The sequence below is a fragment of the Monopterus albus genome, unplaced genomic scaffold, assembly GCF_001952655.1.
Source record: "Monopterus albus unplaced genomic scaffold, M_albus_1.0 scaffold56.1, whole genome shotgun sequence".
In the NCBI taxonomy this organism is placed as follows: domain Eukaryota; kingdom Metazoa; phylum Chordata; class Actinopteri; order Synbranchiformes; family Synbranchidae; genus Monopterus; species Monopterus albus.
Window position 1 is genome coordinate 1,781,636 of NW_018127936.1, and position 20,683 is coordinate 1,802,318.

General features: G+C 38.8%; 1 protein-coding gene across 1 annotated transcript in view; it reads right to left on the reverse strand.

Annotated features, from left to right (window-relative positions):
- stpg2 (sperm-tail PG-rich repeat containing 2) overlaps window positions 1-20,683 on the reverse strand; it is a 47,783-nt gene that overhangs the window by 6,272 nt on the left and 20,828 nt on the right. The window contains exons 10-13 of the mRNA XM_020602437.1: window positions 19,700-19,863; window positions 19,434-19,526; window positions 2,455-2,620; window positions 875-990 (exon numbers count right to left, since the gene is read on the reverse strand). Of these exons, the coding sequence (XP_020458093.1) occupies window positions 875-990; window positions 2,455-2,620; window positions 19,434-19,526; window positions 19,700-19,863 (539 nt within the window). The remainder of the gene's footprint in view (window positions 1-874; window positions 991-2,454; window positions 2,621-19,433; window positions 19,527-19,699; window positions 19,864-20,683) is intronic.

Sequence of the window (20,683 nt, forward strand, 5' to 3'; positions counted from 1 at the left end):
GTGATACCCACTGCCACACCGCCAACGGAGAAGAAGAGAAGAAAGCGCTCTGTGATAACATTACACACATTGCATTACATGGACATGAACATGACGGTGAGCTCTGTAGTGAGGTTTAAATCAGACTCTGTGGTTTTGTCTTTGATGTTCACCAGTCAAAGTCAGCAGGGCCCGGAAGCAACATTGGCTCTCTCAATCAGCTCACACACACATTCACCAGAAACTCTAACCCAAAGCTGTAATTCCTATTGAAACACACTGAAATAGAGCAGAGAGAGATTAGGTTCTGTTTAGGTTTCATAACAGCTGTATTATGCTTCAACCATAAATTGCATTTGTCTCTGTCAGTAGTCTAAGGTGACTAAAGAATTGAATTAAATTAAAGAATATTGCACTTAATGCACTTTTCCCAGTTTAATGTAATCAGCCAAGTCAGTTAAGAACAAATAGACCCACAGATTGCAAAGCCGCCTTGAAAGCTGCATCTTTCAGCCTCATGTTGCACTGGTGAAGAAACAAATATGGGCTGAAATCACAGAAACTTATTGAAGGTTGCTTTTTTTTTTTTTGCAAAGCAATCAATTTCTTCCGCATAGCTCAAGGTCAGGCAGGGGAACGTGATAGTATCATGTCAGACATGCAGTATATTTGTGGCCTCTTCTGCACACACACACACACACACACACACACACACACACAACAAAGTCGGTGTATGCATGCTCACATTACACCATACTCTCATTCTTAGTCATATACACATAGGCACAGTTTTGTCCATGCACTTGTGTTAGAGAACGCTGCAGTCCCCTAGAATGGAAATGTGGTGGAAAGAATGTTTGACAAGAGTGAGATGTAACTTTAACAGTATGTTCACCTGATAAGTGCCAGGTCCAGGGCTGGTGTTCATGGAGACTTTGAATCGATCTTCTCTAGAGGAGATCAGAGCCAAGTGAGGGAAGGATTTCACACTGGGATTGTACTGACCAGGGCCTGATGAACAACACACACACAAATTATCCACACCTTGGCTTCAAATACATCATTTGATGTATTGTTGCTCTCAGGAAGTTGTAGTTTTACTGGCGTCCCCTCACAAACACACAAAAACAGGACGAGTTAGGTCATATTACCAGTTACTCCATTTCAAATACGTATATCTGAAGAAAAACACAGGTTTGTAGACATATCCTATAAAAGTATAGTTTTTCACATTATCACTGTGTATTGTTGTCTAATACAGAATCGATACCACATGTATTTATTGAAGTTTTTTTAGTGTTACATCTTTTGAGGTAGGATCAGTTATTCTGACTGAAGCACAAATCTGTAAACTGGGCAAATTAATTGCATCAGCAGCACTAAGATCACTACAGGAAAGTTGCTGTGGCAGATAATGCACAAGCGTTTCTTATTTGAATCAGCATTGCATGACAGTTAGGCAAAATCATTTTTCTAAAAGTTAATATAAAGTCGGACAGAGATCCATATACACAAATTCAAACACATGCAGACCCAGTGGCACACAAGCAAAGAGGCAATGAAATTAAAACTAAATGTAAAAACAAATTCTGAAAAATGAAAACTGTTCGCAGAATAAAGAAGCTAAGCCTCTGGGGTTTATTTGTTACACAACACTGTTGTCATAATCCTCTTTTTATTTAACACAGCCAACTTTTCACCAAACAACTTTGACAGTCAATTTTGAAATGGTTGAATGGACCTTTGAGTTATGAATTAAACTCAGTGCATTAAGAATTATTGTATGATGAGGACAATGAGAAAAAAGCCATCACCAGTCCAGCATGGTTTTAGATGTTTGTCTGACCCAGCAGCTAAATGTGTGGTGTGTGAGGAGTTTAAATGCTCTTACCATTATCAGAAATGTGATCACAGGGGGACCCAGCATGATGAGGAATATAATGTTCCCCAACGTCCCATATACTGTAGACCTATTCATACAAATTCAATAATGGGCAAAATGACTGTACTGTATATGAGTGTTTCATTTTGCCCATGTCAGCATGTGTCTCAATGCACATCTGTACAGTATGTGCACTTAAGTGTCCCCTGTGCTTGTGTCTCCATATCTGCTCCAGCGTGTGTTCGTGTATAAATGGGTATGTAAGAAATAAAAAACACTACAGCAAACAGTCCAAATCTATTTATATGCAAATTGGATTTTGGTTAAACGGTTTGGGGTGCCTCATGGGTTGATTCCCTTGGTGAAATGGGGCTGGTCATAAATTATCCAAGTAAGCCATGAATCCATCAATTTTGAAACAACATTTTTCAATGGGAGTGTAATTGAGGTAAATATTAGGTTAGGGGCCCACAGAGATGGAGCTAATTGGAATGCAAGATGGCGAAAGGGTGGAGCTGTACAGTTCCCAAATGTTCAGATAGACAGACAGACAGTAATGGTGCTCAGTCTACGTCTGTCTGTGTGTGACATACCTGGCATGCTGGGGTCACATCGCAAGAAGAAACTGTCCCGCGGTGCAGCAGAGAGGAAGCAGCTCTGTCGTCTCTTAGCACCTTCACTTCGGGGTTTTGAGGAAGACTGACTATTAGTTTTTCCAAATGTCTGACTTAAGTTGTAACTGTTGGGTGGAGGGGAATCCTACAGGGAGAAGAGAGGAGTAAAGCGTGCTGTACATCATCGTATGTACAAAATAAAACATAACAGTCTACATTAGCAGCTATGTGATGTTAGCTAAATGCCAACATTAACATTCAAGCATGCTTGAAATGACAATGCTAACATGCTGATGTTTAGCAGTTACAGTATGTTTATCATATTCACCATCAGACAATACTAAATAAGTTAAATACGTTATCTGTGTCGATCCTATTAGTATATGCTGAGATATTTGAAAACTTTGATCTGCTGATAGTGCTAGAGAAATATTATAACCAAAATTATTGGCTGCATTTTCTGGACACCACAGTCATCTGTAACATATTTTATGGCAATTAAATAGTTGTCAGGACTTTTTAGTAAAAAACAAAAGTGATAACTTCATGGTGGAATCAAAAGAAAATTCAGGGGCTCACAAAAATCAGAAGACTAAAACCAGACACTTTGCATGTCATTTCTAAATGCTAGAACAAACTGAATGATGGTGAAGGAAGACACAAAAGGTTAAGCCATTGTGTCACCTTGTACTGTCTCTAACACTCTCAGAAATGTCTGAAAATGTAACACACAATTACATACACAAAATGTAGCATTTCTGGCTCCACTTATTATATTACACAACTGACATGTCCACAGTGTAACAGACATTAACTCATTATAAATAACAAATGACCCATTCACCCATTTGCAATCAGAACACACTGTCAGACTTGTTACAGTATCACCCATGAACACGCATGCATGCACCTGTATAGAGACAAAAGGATGTACAATGCATGTCACATCATCCATATGCAAATGCAGACCAGCACACACACACACACACACACACATACTCCCTAATATACTCCATGGTGCAAATGAGTGTTTGGCTTGCAGCTGTCATTAAGTGCCTTCTCCATAGAGAAAGGAGCAATGACAGGAACATGGCTGACATATCACCAATAAAATCTGATTAATAGCCTCCTTGTTATGGAGGCCATTACACTCTTAGTCATTAATGAACTGCTAATAACGTCGAGCTAATTCACAGAGGCACCCTTGCTGAGGTGAACATATAATCGCTCTCAGTTGCAGAAACTGGGATCTGAAAAAGGAAACGGGTGAATCATGTCACCTGCTGAGAAACCTACAGTACCACTCCTCCAGAGGAATCTGAGTTACTGGGGATTTGTCTTGTCAGTGGGTCTTTGAATAATTGATGGCAAAGGCTGAATATAGCTGCACAATCCATTTATCCTAAACATAGCAGAGCTGTCATTTAGCTCAAACTGTCATTTCCCGACCGCTGTTTTCTCCTCTTTTTTCCTAGGTAGCTGTCCAGTTCTAATCAGTGCTAAACCCAGGCCATTTAGCTTTTCATTATGGACACAGTGGGACAAAAAGGAAGCAAGGACAACATGTACACAACACCACAACTTCACGGGTTCTGTGTGAGGTTAAAAGCTGCTGTGGCCTTGCTGAAAAGAAGAATGAATTGGATGGCGGTGAGGAAAATTTGTGTCACCTGCTACTATTTCTAGTGGTTTGGTTTGGATTGTGGTAGTTTGGATACTCACAGCCACACACACATGCCTACAGACACACATCAGTCACAAATCCAACAGTGCAGAGCAAGCTTCCTCCGACCTCCGCAACATAATGTGCATGCACACACTTGTCGAGAGGCCTTATGGTCTCCTATTATTCTTGAACATAGAGCAAACCACTGTTCCCACTAGCAGTCATCACCTATTGACAGCACTCAGGTTGACTTTAATTACACACCCATGACATTTAGACAGCTCAATACTTATCTTCCTACATACACACAGAGATACACAAACACCCCTTTTCCTAACGATTCTGTCATGTTGCCCTTGACTGTCTGAAAAATATCTCATATATACTGTAGATGCCAGATTGTGGCAGGCAGGCAGTGACACAGAATAACTGAAATTGAATATTGACATGATGCTAGCACTAACACAGACTGCCAGACAGCATTTTTTTAATTGCAGGAAAGGAAGAAAATTTTAAACAAAAAAATGAAAAAGCTCATATTTTAAGTGCCAATCAGGCATATAATTAAAACATAAAGCTATGGTAAATAAAATTACTGTAAGTAAAAGTGTACAATGGGAAACAATGCAGGGAGGCTACATTCATTATGGGGATACAGTACTGTATGTTCTGAATTTGCAATGGACAGTACTGCCATGCACACAGTAAGATACTGTCAGGAGAAACACTGTGCATCTGCAGAGTTGAGTCTAGCTTACAATCCATGTTAAGTCAGAAATAAAAAAAATATATATAAAATTATTGTCTCTTTAAAGGTCTTCAAAAACCTAACTGGATGAATAGATGTGCTTCTCCATTTCACTTTTGTCAGATCGGACATTGTTGACAGACTTTTCTAAAACTAACAACAAATGATCTCATCACAAAACGGTGCAGCTGCACAATGCCACTGTTTGTCGTTATACTGGGTTTCCCTGTGCAGTATGCAGCACCAGGAAATATGTCATCTTTATGAGGTAATTTATGACAAATCTTTGGAATACCCGACTCAGAAGTGTAACCTTGACCAAGGACAATTCATTTTCAGGGAGTTTTTTTCAATTACTCAGTTTGTTTAAAAATGTTTTGTCCTTAATATTTACTTACTTACAGCATTGCTGATGGATTCTTTCAGATCGAATCTATGTACTTTTCACTGATTTGGGTATTGTCAGGTGCTGTCCCGGACAATTTACAACATCTAGCACGATGTCTGGCAAAAACTGTTCCTGGTAAGAGTAGGGAAGGCCCATCCTGTTGGGGTAAAATCTCTATGTCCTTCATAGTAACTACTAACTATTTTAAATGATTTTAAGATCTGATTTTCAGTTTATCCATCCATCCGTTATCTATACTGCTTATCTTGAAGAGGGGCAAGGGGATGGGCTAGGGGAGGGGCCTGACGTTGGACAGGGGTACACTCTGGACAGGTCGCCAGTCTATCACAGGACTGACACTTAGAGATGGACAACCACACACACTTGTATTTCCACTATGGAAGGTATAGAAAAATGTGTAAAAAATGTAGTTTCTGTGTTAAAAGCTTTAAAAGGTTTTACAAGTGCACTCACTCTGCACTTTTCCCTCAATCCTGCTGGCATACTATGCAGATAATGAAAGGGTTGAATATCCCTATTTAGAGTTAAAGAAATAATAATGGTGACTGATTCTCAGTCGCTTAAATCCACAGCGTCCCTTGAGATTCATTTGTTCTTGTTTACAGTGAAACCTGTTGGCAGACAAGCAGGGCACCAGCCTGGTTCATGTGTCCTGTTCCTCCTCGAATTTGGCATAGGTTAAGATTTTTGCTTTCTTAGAGCACAAAATAATAATTTGTGGAGATTGAAAGCATTAATTAGCTTGAAATACGTCTTTGATATTTGATCTTTAGGGCACTATTACAGCCGGCACAAAAATATTTCTATTAGATGTTTTCCTTACGCTTAACCAGACAGTGCTTAGCAATGCTATCACAAGCATGGCATTGAAAAAGTCTGCTCTGTGGCATAAAGTTGTTTTAAATAAACAGCGTTTGTTTTGCTACTTAGCTTTGTGTGTATGTGTTGCTTTATCTAAAGCAATGGCATCTATGTCATTCTGTGTCACAAGCACAGCTGGCTTCTCATCATAGAGCCTGATAGCCATCTGTCTGGTTTTAGTAGTGGAGGTATGGCTGGTGTCATAACACCTTAATGAGGTTTTAGACAGGTCGTCAATATAGATGGAATGACAGAAGGAAACCATATGGGTCCCATTCACTTACTTTTCAAACCACTTTATAGGTAGCAGTTAGTCTAGCAACTTGCTGACAGCTACATGTTTCTGCTGTTTTGTAGCCTTGTATATCTTCCCTTCTCTTTTATTTATGTTTATTCCTGTCTCATGAGCTTATTATCATCTTGTCATGTCTTTTTGTCTCTCTTGCTCCCAATCACATTTCTCTATGATCACATTTTGTTGCCTACCACTCCACTTTTGCTTCTCCTTCTTTATTTACCTCACTCTTCTTCCAACACTTAGATTTTGGTCATATCAAGTGTATTTCCACAGTCTCACTTTTTGTGCCTAACATCTCTCAAGTTCTCATTTGTGTACATTAATCTATAAGCCTCAGTTCTCTCATTTCACTACGCCATGTGGGATCCTGATGTACACAGATTTATCTAATCTCATTTTGAAAAACAGTGTGGGAGGATTATATTCCATCTTAGATAGACCACATTCAAAGAATTAACTGTCTCCCCTTGATTGATTTATGTAGTAATCAGCAGGCTGTCTGTAGAGACTGGCAGGTAGAGAGTCTGATACCCACAGCTGGGGCCCTGTGGAACCACCAGCCATCCAGCAGAGGTCCAGAAGGCCTGATTGAGTAAATGCCCAGCCCAGGCCTCCTTACCTCTTCCTGGGCTTAGTTCTCCCCAATCTCCCCTTGGCTACCTGCCTGACTAACTATGTGCTTGGCTCCTAAAATCATCACCTGCTACTAAACAGCTGTCCATAACCAAACACACACAAAAAAACCACACAGCTGCTGCATAAAATGGGTATGTGCCCACACCTGCATATGGGTACACACAAACACAGAATCAATGCACTATACACAGCTGCTGGCTACAGCTGGTGCCCATACTTTGGACAAAGAAATATACATGTAGGCATGCACACGCACACACCAAACACAGCTGCGTACCACATTTGCCACATGAGTGGGGTGAAGAGAGAGACAGCAAGACAATGATTAAGTGACAGAGACAAAAACGAGGAGCTGCAGAGCAAGATAATGACAACGGAGACAAAGAAGGTTGAAATGGACAAGCCAGAGGTGTGATGGGATAAAAAGAGAAAGAGAAGAAAATAAAGATTCTTTTTTAAAAAAGAAGATCAAATTAATAAACCAGGGCTGGTCATAGCTCACTTCCTATAATCCCATATATGTGGAATCTAAGTGGGAAATAAGTTTTTAATTTGTTTAAATACTGATCTCTATTCTGGGCAGTGTCACAGGTCCACAGGTATCTGCTGACGATTCCATTATTCTCACATAAATAAATAAAAATGGGATCAAATATTTCACATACTACCAAAGATTTTCCAAAGCAGATCGATGTAAATTAAATTTGACAGAGTGAGCAGGTGGTTGAATCTGACACTAGACAGAAAAGGTGCTTCTGAAAGGCTTCATTAATCCAAATGGTGCTATTTTACATCAAGTATTGTATAACTGTATTTCTCAAATCAAGTCTGTGCTATACACTGGATTTAAGACTGGTAGAGAGAGAGAGAGACAGACAACACATGCAAGGAGACACTATTGCCTGGTTATGGGACCGCTTTTTTCAATAAAGAGAAAAAAAACACTAACAGACCAGTTTAGCTTATTCAAAACAATAAATTCAGTTTGTCGGTGCCCAAATGTGGAATTTTGTTTCTGTGTTGCTATTGCACAACTTTCACCAGAAACAGCACAGCAGTTAGTGGTTGTTTGTAGAAATAAAACATTAGGATTAACTGTTTCTTTTGGAATGTGGAAGCAGTAGTTTATCAGGTAAAAAAAAAGTTACATCAAGTTAAGTTTTTCCCACATCCCATTAGCATTCATCTGGATCAACAGATGTAGCTGATAGCTCTGGAAAAGCTAGCAAGAGGACATTGAGTTGAGATATTTTGGTCAAACAGTGTATGCTTAGGTTTTTCTGGCAGAAAACCGCTTGTGAAATTCAGTAGCTGACCTGAGCCATGATGATGGCCTCTCCATCATTTTAGCCACAAAGTTATTTCAGCCACAACCATAATTGTTCACTAACATTAAATATTTTTATCGCAGAGCACACGGTGCATATCCTTGGCATCTAATAAAATCTATCAGGGTGAGAAGCTTGTTGAGCACTTCACTAGCTGCTGCACAGCTCTGGCACATAGACAACAACAGCGAATAGACAACAACAGTGAACTCTCCTGACAGTACTTCACGCCTTTAAACTCCTTTAAACTCCACCAACGGTGATCAGTCTTTGGACGCAACCACAGCATTTGTGCACCATTCCTTACTGGTATAAACATACAGTCAACCAACCATGAGTCCCACCAGACAGTGATGATTCCCTGTTGTTCCAGTAGCAAGCTGTTGTGCAGCTACACTATATTGCCAAAAGTATTCGCTCGTCTGCCTTCACATGCAAATGAACTTGAGTAACAACTGATTCTTAATCCATAGGGTTTAATATGATGTTGGCCCACTCTTTGCAGCTATAACAGCTTCAACTCTTCTGGGAAGGCTGTCCACAAGGTCTAAGGAGTGTGTTAATAGGAATTTTTTACCATTCTTCCAGAAGCGCATTTGTGAGGTCAGACGCTGATGTTGGACGAGAATCACAGTCTCCGCTCTAATTCATCCCAAAAGTGTTCTATCGGGTTGAGGTCAGGACTCTGTGCAGGCCAGTCAAGTTCTTCCACACCAAACTCACTCATCCATGTCTTTATGGACCTTGCTTTGTGCACTGGTGCACTAGTGACTGAATGAAAAAAGTGCCTAGCGACCCTTTCACCCCGAGGCTTCACGCAGCATCATGCTCTGCTCAGTCGTCTGCTGAACAATTCATAAATGTGATAGAAATAAGGAAGAGAGGTAGGGAGGGGGTGGGGAGAGCAGACAAGTGTTGCTGTCATATTGTATTGACTAGTCTTTCTGAGAAGAGCTTTTTAGTCCCTCTTACTGTCTGTTTTCTCTTTCATCTCATCTAATATGTTTGCTCTTAGCTATAAACACAATAAATAAGGAAATGCAATGCAATGATACCAATCTTTGTGCTCAGCGGTTACTCAGCTTGCCCAAGTGTAGCTGTGGCCATATAGCTCTTTGTATCCATCTACCTGTCTTCACTAGCTGCATTCACCTGCTTCTCAACTGTGAAATCACAGTAAAATATTACTTTGAATTGTTTTGCTCAGTCATTCAGGAGCATATTTATGGCTCCACAATTAAAAGCCACAAGCAGCACAACTCCTTTTCCACCAGCTGGGGAGTTCAGACAGAAAACAGCGGTGCACTTAAAACAAAAATATCATGCTGCTCTAGTCTGGGTGTGTTGCTTTAGGAACAAATTAAGGCCCATTTGAGATATAGATCCATGAGTTTGAAAGCTTATTGGAAGCAACAACACTGCACAGCAGTTTATAACGTTAAAGGATTCTGGAAAGTGTCATGGAAACAATCGTTACACCCTCAATCAGTAAAAATACACAATTCCTGTTAAAGTAAATTTGTTCTTGCAGGTATTTGATTGGTTAATGTAGTGCTGAGCTGGATAGCACTGCAATAAATAGAGAATGGAAAAGGAAGGGCGTTGGAGGCAAAACCCCACAAGTCCATTCCCTGACCTGGCCAGAAATGACCTGACAATCAAACAAAATTTAATTCATGTTAAACACTCACTGTAAACCAACAGGTGTTTGACAAGTCTCAGTAACACCTGTGCATATTAAGCTCTCAACCCAGGTTTTTTGCTCTGTGTCCAATTTTTGATTTAAAAAATGAAAAAGGACTCAGCAAAGTCCACTGGATAAAAACTGACTAACAGAGAAAGCCTTGCAACAAAGTGTTTTCTATGAAAAATGGCTGCCTTCAGTTGGTGTCTCAGAATGGATTGACCTTTTATAGTAAATAGAAGAGTCTGAAGTAAAAGCTGCGGGTCCAGCGCTTCAGCCTGATTTACTGTACGGCTCCGTTTAACTTGTAGGCATTTTATTTATGGGCTATTTTAGACCATTGAGTGTCTCTCTTAAGCACCTGTCTGGGTTTTTATTCTCTTTTGTTCCCCAACTTTTCAGCTAAATTACTTTCAGAGTGATTTATTAAATTCCTGTCCATTAAAAGATGTGTAAAATGGTAAAAACAAAAAATCTATAATTCAGACAGTTTGCTATTTCAAAGTAAAGTCTAATGCTCTGATCATATAATGGCCGGATCAAAGACTCGCAAATAAATAGAACTACAAGGCTGGAGTTCTCCATTTAGAGAACTTGTAGACGCAGCTACAGTACGTTTATATACTCTCACAATATTAAAGAATTGCATTCAGTAAATGATACAGTACTCCTCCTCCTCTTTGTGCTGAGGGTGATGTTGAAGGAAATGGCATTGGATTATTAAAATCAAAGCAGATAGTCCCCCAGGAACATGAATATGCTCAACAAATTCAACCTCTGGAGACTGACATGTTTACATCTAAGGCCTGCGGCAGGCACAGGAGTGCTATGTTGTTCTACAGCCACAAAGCCCATAGAGATGGAAGGCTCAACAAAACAAACAGACTTTACCACTGATCGTTTCTAACTTCCTGTCATTGTCACATTATAAAATAGTTATTTTTAACAGTGATTTGTAATGGTTTGGAAGCTATAGACAGTGTTAGCATAGGTAAAAAAAAAAAAAAAGTGCACAAACTGTCACCTAATATATGGTTTGTGTATTAATCTTTTGCAAGACTTATTTTTGGCACTGACTAAATGGACTGATGCTCATTTCTGACATCACCTACTCTTTAATTAAGCTGTGCTAAGCTTCATTTCCTGTCCTGCATGGAATAGAAACATATTAAGTGATTCATATCTAATGAAAACAGAGTGTTGACATCTTTTATTACCACTAGTACAATGTTTCAATCTGTCTTGATTTACACCACAGGGAGAGGGAGGGGCGGTCAAGTAAAAGATCGGTGAAAATGGAGACCATGCACGCAGTAAAAGGAGAACGTCAAAATGAGGATGGATGCGTGAGTAAAAGAGGAAAAGACAGAGAAAGAGAGAGCAGAGCACATGAGTCTTAAAATTTGTGATAGGGCAGATGGAGAACTTGTCTGTGTAGCACTTCCAGATTTTATGATGTGTGGATGCTTTCTAAGTTATTGCTCGGAGGAAAAGATCACATACGCTCAGTGAAATTCGTTTTCTCTCTCTCCCTCTCTTCGTCTCTTGCTGTGAAGTCCTGGTTATTGTTTCCTCCCCGCTGTCTTGCTGTTATAAAAGAAGTGAGCTGCAAAACAACCGGTCCTCAAAAACTGCCTGTGACTCAAAATAAAAGACATTTTAGAAGTGAAGGTGGATAAACACTACATGATTTCTCGTACATTCTCACAACATTAAACCATGCTTTTGTAGAGTTTATATCTACTGTGTGCTTCATTAGTATGCTGTATGTTACCGTTTAGGTTTCACTCATCACACACCTATTTAGCATACACAGCGGAAGCCAGGGTCTGAGTTTGTGTTAACTTTTAAGCCAAAATATAGAAGCATATCCTTTGTACTGAAAGTAAAATACAACAGTAGGAAAGATCATACATTATAAATGAAAAAAATGGAAGCGATAACCAATAGAGTAAAGAGACTATAGCCTGCACGCCAGTGGTGGAAAGTAACATTTACTCAAGTACTGTAACTACAAATTTGAGGTATAAATACTTGAGTATTTTCATTCTCTGCTACTTCACTACATTTCCGAGGCAAATATTGTACTTTTTACTCAACCACATTATTTTATAACCTTAGTTATTAATTTCTTTTTAGAACCAGATTAATATAAAAATACAGTATGATCATAAGACTTCATTGATCCCTGGTGGGAAATTCGCAAGCTACCCAGTAGTAATTCAAATTATAAGCATGTAGGATACTTAAAACTACAGCAGCTCCCCCTTTACCAGCTGCAGCATTCAATGTGATGTACACAACAAGGCATCAGTAACTATAATCAAATAATATGATATACAATCACGTTAAATATGCCATTTGGCATAATGAGTAATTTTACTTTTAGTACTTTAAGTATGCTTTGATACTAATACTTTTGTACTTTTACTTAAGTAGCATTTTGAATGCGGGAGTTTTACTTCTGAGCATTTTTACAAGTTTGTATTTCTACTTTTACTTAAAGGGAGTACTTCTTCCACCACTGCTGCAGACTGATTTAATACTCCAAAGACTTATATTTATTTAAGCTGAGTGCCACACCAGCGATGCTGTGACATTAAGTCATCATCAGGTGTTTTGACTCACATTTATTCATCATCTTTCTGTCTCTAGGGCCATAGTCAGCTGTCTTTCCATCTTTCTTTCTTTGTCTGCATTACGTTTCTCTACTGTATCTATTTTGCGATTGTCTCTTTCTCTAGGTCCCTCTTTCAAGCTCAGTCCATCATCTCTTTGTCAATGTCACCCACCTTCATTCGCAGTTTACTTTCACCTACTGAATTTTTGCCTTTCCATTCATTCTACAGTGCGGGGAGCTGATGCTGTTCTTCAGTGTGATAAATGTATGTTTAGCAAACACTAATTAGCTCAACCAGAGCTAATAGGATAGATAATTACATGTTATACACAGGGCCGCTCTCTCATTGTCTCTTCCTTTTCTTCCTTCCCTCCCACTGTGTCTTTCATTCAGTTTAATCTCTTCTCTCTGTCTCTCTCAAACCCATTGTGTGTGCAATATGGTGTTTTTTTCACTTGTCATTGTCATTAATAAGGTTTTCCGCCACTGCGTCAGACCATGTGAATGATGAGTGTCTATGTTGCTGGACCAGAAATAATACAGTAGTTACTAATATGATTTTTATGTAATATACTGCAAGGCTTTGAGGAACAGGGGAAACACAGTAATCTATTCTCGACATAACCAAAATAGCTCCTACTGAAGTTACATTTTTGAGGAGGTGCACATTACGACTGGGCCTTAACAGTAACACTACCTCACATACTGTAGGCTCCTAATGCATAATTCAGCCTTCATGATTAACTTCTGTTCTTTTTCAACCACAAAAGCACTGTCATCACACACATGTACCTTCCCACATTTCAATCCTAGTAAAAATTGTCCAAAATTACAAAAAATAGGTGTCCGTACAATGGGAAACTCTACAAAATCAAATTTATATTTGTTGCCATGGCACTGGAAGTCAGTGTATCACCTCTGCAAGCAACAGCGAGAGTTCTTAACTGAGGGATGGAAAATATCTGCAGCAGTGAAGCCTCTCAATTTTCTGTTTGTTTTCATTATTATTTTCATACCGTTGGAGTATTATGAATCCTACTTCCAATCAGTGTCAGTGGTAAATGTAATAAAAGCCATGTTTTAATATTGTCTGTCTGATTCCATCAAGCCAGTTATGCTGAAGAAGGAGAATTATGAAATGTTATTCATTGTCAGAGTAACAGATATTAGTGCAGATAAAGTGAAATTTCTTTGACTGGCAGAGACATTATTGCTTGGTTACATCAGTTTCAAATGACTTGTATGAAAGCAAACAGACCTGCTTGAACAAGAAGCGTATATTGTCAAATATTTGGCTATTGTATCAGGATAAAATTGGAAATTGCTTTTTATTTACTGACGTTATTGAGTGTTATATGAGATATTCAAAAGTATTACCTAATAAACCTTTTTAGAAAACCTCTAAAATTACAATCAGAACATGTAACAAAAACTTTTTAAACTACTTTTAGTTGAGCAATCAAACTAAGGCAAAGAGTGGATTCCTTAGTTAAATCAACTTTGGTTACTCTTAAGCTCTTTCCAGACATGGGATATGCAACACTGCAGGCGTCATCAATGTGTCATTCAGTCATAGGTCACATTTATGTCAAATGTTCTTCATGGCTTCATTAAGGCATACCCACGACAGTGACAGAGGCAACCACAGTACATGTGGGATATTTGCTATACATGCAAGCCAATAGTAATTTTGTGTTCCTATCCATTAATGTGACTGAATGCAGTTCAGTCAAACCCGACAACAGTGCAGTGATGTTTTATATACACATTCTTTTGTACTTTTTAATGACTATTTCAAAATTGATTTACTTTTTCTTTCTCAACTTGGAATTACAACTTGAAGGCTGATGTGAAATGTTTTTATGACTCAGCTGCTGCTAATGACAGTTTAAACAATATGACAAAAATGTGCCATTACTAGGGAGTTCCCAGTCAAGTCTGATCTCTGGCCAAGCACAGGAACTGACCGCAGACATAACTCTAACAGACAACAAGTAAGTTACTCTCAGAATCAATGTTATGTGGCAACAGTTGTCATGACATGACAGCGACATCTGTCATTTTAACCACTGAAAGCAGCAATCAACGAAGGCTAAAAAGCAGAAGCTGCTACTGGAGTGTTGTGTACACTGCTCTTTGCTAATAATGATTAGCATTGAAACTCAGCTGGTCTATGCATTGTGCCAACCTCAGAGTCACTTTATGGTGCAACCAAACAATTTTTCACATTCATGCACTAATTGCCATTCACATGTGCAGTACAATGTTTGACGTGTAGAGCCTGGACAAGGTGGACAAAACACAGCAGGATCAGATTTGGATCAGCTTTATTTTAGGTAATATCGAGCAATTAAAATATGCCAGTGAGGATCGACTCATGAACCGTCACTTACAAGAGAAAGTGCAAAACAAATCCTGTCACTTCAAGGGACAGGGCAGTACTTCCCTGTTCTATAAAAGAAAGAGGAATTTTGGTGCCTCAGGGTAAAACATAGGTCCAAATTAAATTCCACACATTCTCTCCCAGCGCTGCCTAAGGGTATCCCACAATCTCTGTAACAGGAAAGTCATTAACTGGAAGGGTTGTCCAGGAGGAAGGAGAGGAAGACGGAGCCTGGGACAAAGGGAATATGAAAAATATGTTAAAAGAGTGAAAGACAAGGGGGAATAAAAGATAAAGGGGTGAAAAAATGAGAAGAGGGATGGAGATCAAGAAAAATGCTACTGGAATTGTGCACACATTAGATGCAGAAGAAAAGCAAAATGGTATTTAAGCTTTGCTCTATTCATAATAATCGCTCCTTTCAGATCTGTCATTTCTCAACAACATGTCTGATTCTTTCTTCCCCACAGACAGGTAATCAGCTCCTATCAGATCCAGACCTCGAGCTAAAGTACACATCTGACATAGCTTCAAATATTTGAACTAGTTGAGGTGTGTTTGATTTAGACTGTCACAAATTTAGCATCTTTTGAATGAAGGCATAACACAAGATAAGAAAAGTCAGCCTAAATAAATCATGCCATGCCTGTTATTCAGTTTGTATTTAACCACAGTTTAGTAATCTAATTCTTATAGAGTGGATATGGGAACAAAGCAATTTGAAATTCATAGTGTAAACAGAATAAATGCAACTCAATAAACTGGACTTTACCTGAAAATAAACAGATAGATGTGGAAAGCGCTAATAGCAAGGAGAGAGAAAGAATGTAATAAATATCTTTTGGAAGTCAGATCGTGGGTCTCCCTGTTGTACTTAATGTACCCCACAAGACAGCTTTTATCATTCAGCTGACGTGGCACATCTTTTATATTTCTGATCTCAGAAGCCATGCAGTGTGAATCATTTCTCCAACAAAATGTCGGCCTCTACTTCTAGATGATGCTTTTATGTTAAAGTACAGAAGACATCCAGAAGACATCACCTCCCAGACATAAAACAGATAATAAAGATGTACTTTCTGGCTTAAATCTGTTTTTTTTCTGGTCTTACTCCCTTGTGATGATCATGACCGTTTCCTGATTAGACACTTTCAATATCCATCCCAGTGGGGGGCTGTTACCAGGGATACAGCCTAGGCTGAAGCATGGCATGTGGCTAACTGTTACAGCTACGACGTCCCTGGGTGATTTTTCATTAACTGGCCATAAAGGAGGCTCTGTGTGAAACCATTGCAAGTGGCCTCAGATCTTCTCCATGGAGCACTTTACCCAGAAAGAAAAAACAAAGCAAACAAGACAGGGAGGGAAATATGGAGGTAAAATTTTGCCTTCAAAGTGCAGTCAAACATTGTGTCTTTATAATTTTTTTCCACAATGTGGAAAGTCTGACACCCTGTCTTTGTCACTGCTAATCCTGCCCAAGAATGGCTGTGGACAGGCATGTGCAGCCTGACATGTGGTGCGTCAGTCACTTCTTTTGACCTTGACATCGACGGCTCCCCACCTGCAAACACAGCCAATTATGTTTGTGGGAACGTACAACCAAGCTGGAGGTACTGCTCCTGGGAACCGAACCAGGCTTACGCCACTGGTAAATATTTAATCACCCTGTATGTCAGGCATGTAATGCGAGTCTACCACAGATCATTTGAACCCTCAGACCTCGAACATCCAGATCTACTATTAGTGCATGCAAATGTAAAAACACAGACATTGTGTTTACTGTGCATAGTCAGGTTTTCTACTGTTTGCATTAGGAATTAGCACACCAAAGATTCTGTAGTGAGTCACATCATCTGTCAGCACAATATACTACAGCCTGAGAGAAAACTGCACCAGGCCATTGTCCTGAAAAATGGTAAACAGTGTAGACAGATATATGAGGTTGAGACTAATATAGAGGTGATCAGCACAAGAATTCTTAATGGATCATTCTCAGTTTTATAATCACCTCATCTTACTCATTGTAATATGCAATAAAATGTGAGTGATCCATATTATCTGAATGCATAAACCATGTAACAGCATGGCTCTGTTCCCCAACACCACTGGGCCTGGGTGAGACTTCAACAGGACTGTTTTCTAACTTGTGAAACATCTTTTTCACAAATGTGTTTTTTCATTGGTAAGACTTCAAAATGACTTTTTTGAGAAAAAAAATACAGCCTTTACCTTAGATATAAAACACTAGTTCATTCAAGGTCATTCAATACTGAATCACAAAGAGCTACTCTTTAATACTCTTTAATGTCACATAAATGAGAAGCCCATTTGCCGTCATCTCAGTAGGGAATTAGAGAAAGCTGATTCCCCAGACAGATTTCTCCTGGAGAGTGACTATGTGTACACATAACTGGGCTTGTAATCAGGTTCTACATGTACATACAATATGCACAGGACAAAGGCATGAGATGATGGTGCAAGACAATGAAATGAGAGATAATTACACATAGAGATGCTTCTTCATATCTGAAATAGTTCCATCCAAAGTCTGACTATAACTGAAACACAAAGTAGCCTCCACAACTCCTGCTGTGAGGAAAAGCTGTTCTCTGGCAGTCTGCCTTTTCACTACATTGCCAGTTGGCTCCAGCACACACACAAGAAAAACTCAGGAAGCAGCATCTTCTACCACTAACACCACTGAAATAAGCAAGCCATACTTCCAAAATAAGATCAGGGTAAAAGAAAAACATACTGTTGTAACCTGATTACTACAGTGCAGGTGAATATGTTCTCCAATTATGTGGCCCCCTGCCTTGTTTCTTGAGTGTATCAAAATGATATTGTAGTGCTGAAGGAAAACACCTGCTGAGACACCACACTGGTTATGACTGCAAGATGCAAGGTGAAATAACAGGGGAGGGACTTTCAAGAGCCAGCAAATGTTACTTTCTTTGAAACAAGTTGGGGTATTAGTTACATCGGCAGCATATAACTGAGTGAGAGATGGGTATGAAAACTATAGGATGACGAATTAAACCCAGTGAAGTGGAAAAGCACCAAGATACCACACTGTGTGGTAAGTGTCGAATTACCCTTTAGACTCTTTCTAGAGACTGGCATAGTTTGCAGTGTTAAGATCAATTCTGGAGACCTTTGCCTCGAGATTTAGAAAATGCTTCTAACCTTTAGAGTTAATCAGAGTAAACACCAGCTGGTACCCAGAAGGGTACTTGAAAATACTAACCTCAAATATTAAAATTGTGTAGCTTACACTTTAGCCTGAAATTTAGACAATTTTCTCAGAGAACATTTTCTTTTCAATACTGAAGTTACTAAGATTCAGTCGCAAACCTCACATCCATCTGTTTTTCTGTGTTTTTTCATTAGAGCATTATTTATATGCAAATAAACACCATCCTGTGTCATACAGGGCAAATAAATCCAGCTTTCACAACACAAACATTGTCATGTTTTTGAATATGGCACCACTGCTGCTGTTGTATATTTGGTGTCAGAAACATTAAGTACTGTATGCATAATGCTATAAAGAAAAGACAAGGATATAAAAAAAAAAATCCAATGTAAAAATGAATGCAACAGTAAAGCGCACAGGCCTTGAAATAAGGGTATTCACTGATATTGGACAAACTCAAATTCCATAAAGATATGTGATTCTTTCTCACTTTTACATATATTCTGGTCACGGCTGGAAAGTTACCCTGAAGGGATCCAACTGACGCTTGGTATATATATAATAGCACTAAAGAAGTCAATACTTAATGTACTTAAAATTGTAAAAACAAAAGTAAATGCATGATGACCCATACTCACAAGGGATTGATCATAAATTTAAAAAAAATGTTTTGAAATACATTGAATGAATGGTAGAGGTGAACATTTAAAATCATGTAGGTAAGTGTATGAAAATATATTCTACTGGATTTATATTAACATGAGTTTAAGTTGAATAAATTTAGGAGAGCAGGTGAGAGATGGGAACAAAACAACGGAAAAGTTAAAGAAAACAAGGAACTAATTATCATGAAATGTAACCAGTTGTTTTTAGTATTAAAGAGCAATAGGACGAGGAAAAGATGCAGTCAAAGCAAATGAACTGCTGGAAAGCAGGACCCTTGGCATAGTGGGCCAGATGATACTGCTGAGAGGCCCCATTTATTAAAGTAAAAAACTTGGCACGTACTGCTCTCTTACTTTGAGCAGTTTCAAAAATCAGATGCTCGATGTGTGAATATCAAAGAAAGAGAAAAGGCAACTGCAGTGAAAACTGGGAGATGAAGACACAGAGGAAGCAGACTTACTTTAGCCAGCAATGGTAATGGCAGCCGTTCTGTCGCAGATTTGAAAACCGCTGTGTGCTGCTTTTTGTAGTGCTCCTCTGTCTTCTTTTCTGTCTAAATACAAACAGATACCAGTCACAAACACATACATGACAATAAGAACGTAAATGTTTTCTTAAAATTTCTGTAATAATAGAGCTTTATTTTTCAGCCTAATTAAATTCAGCAAAACATATCAAAAAAAGGAAGGAGTAAATGGACTCTAGTGTATTGATAGGTGTTCCTACCTCATACTGTCCTGGACTTGGGGCCTCTATCAGTTCCTTGTTGTTGAATAAAGAGTTGCGTTGAGCAGTGGAGCCAAAGCCTCCCTTCCTGGTTCTCTCTAAAAATGCCTTTTTAAAACTCTCACGGGCTAAACCATGCTCAAACACGTTATAGGACCCTGGACCTGGACAGAGTACGCACAGATGTGATTACTGTGTGTGTTTGAGTAGAGTACACTTTTATATATAATTCTTTTCAGTGGCCTGAGATAAAACCAAGGCAACATCCTAGAAAATCAGTACCTGTGACACTTAATTTCCCTCAAACCAACCAAACTCACTTGATGATCTTGAGGATGCTTCACCTCTTATCCAAAAGCTTTTTCAGTTCATGCTAACATTAATGGCAGATTCCAACCTGGCAGCAACCCAAGAAGGAAAAAGACTAAAATATATGGATTCATCCTTTTTATAAATGCTTTGTTAGGTATAAGTCTTGTGTTTCTTGTCTTGTGCTACATAAGACAAAAAGGTCTGGTGTTAGTGCGGGAGTAAGGTCGGGATAAACACATACACACACACTGCAAAACAACAGCAGAAGTCTGCTCCCTTTCAGCTCATTAATACAAACTGCAAAGTAGTATTTATTATATTAATAGTTATCTGTTTCACTGACTATCATGGCCATGTCATGTTAAAATCTGAAGTTTTAAAGAATGTGAGATGTTTAAAATGAAAGAGAAAATAATTCAGATGTTAAAACTGCAGATTACATGCTAACAAATACTGTCCTTTGACATTATAAAGCAATGATCATGTACCAGCGACGTCTGAAGGGGTATGGATACAAGCCTCAGTCATTACATTTAAGAGCCAGATCCATTATATTTATGAATATATTGAGGTATAAGAAATAAGTGCCATTGAGGTCTCTCTTATAACACTTTGTACGGCATCCAAACTGAACACAGCACAGGACTGGAACACATGCATGTACCCAACCAC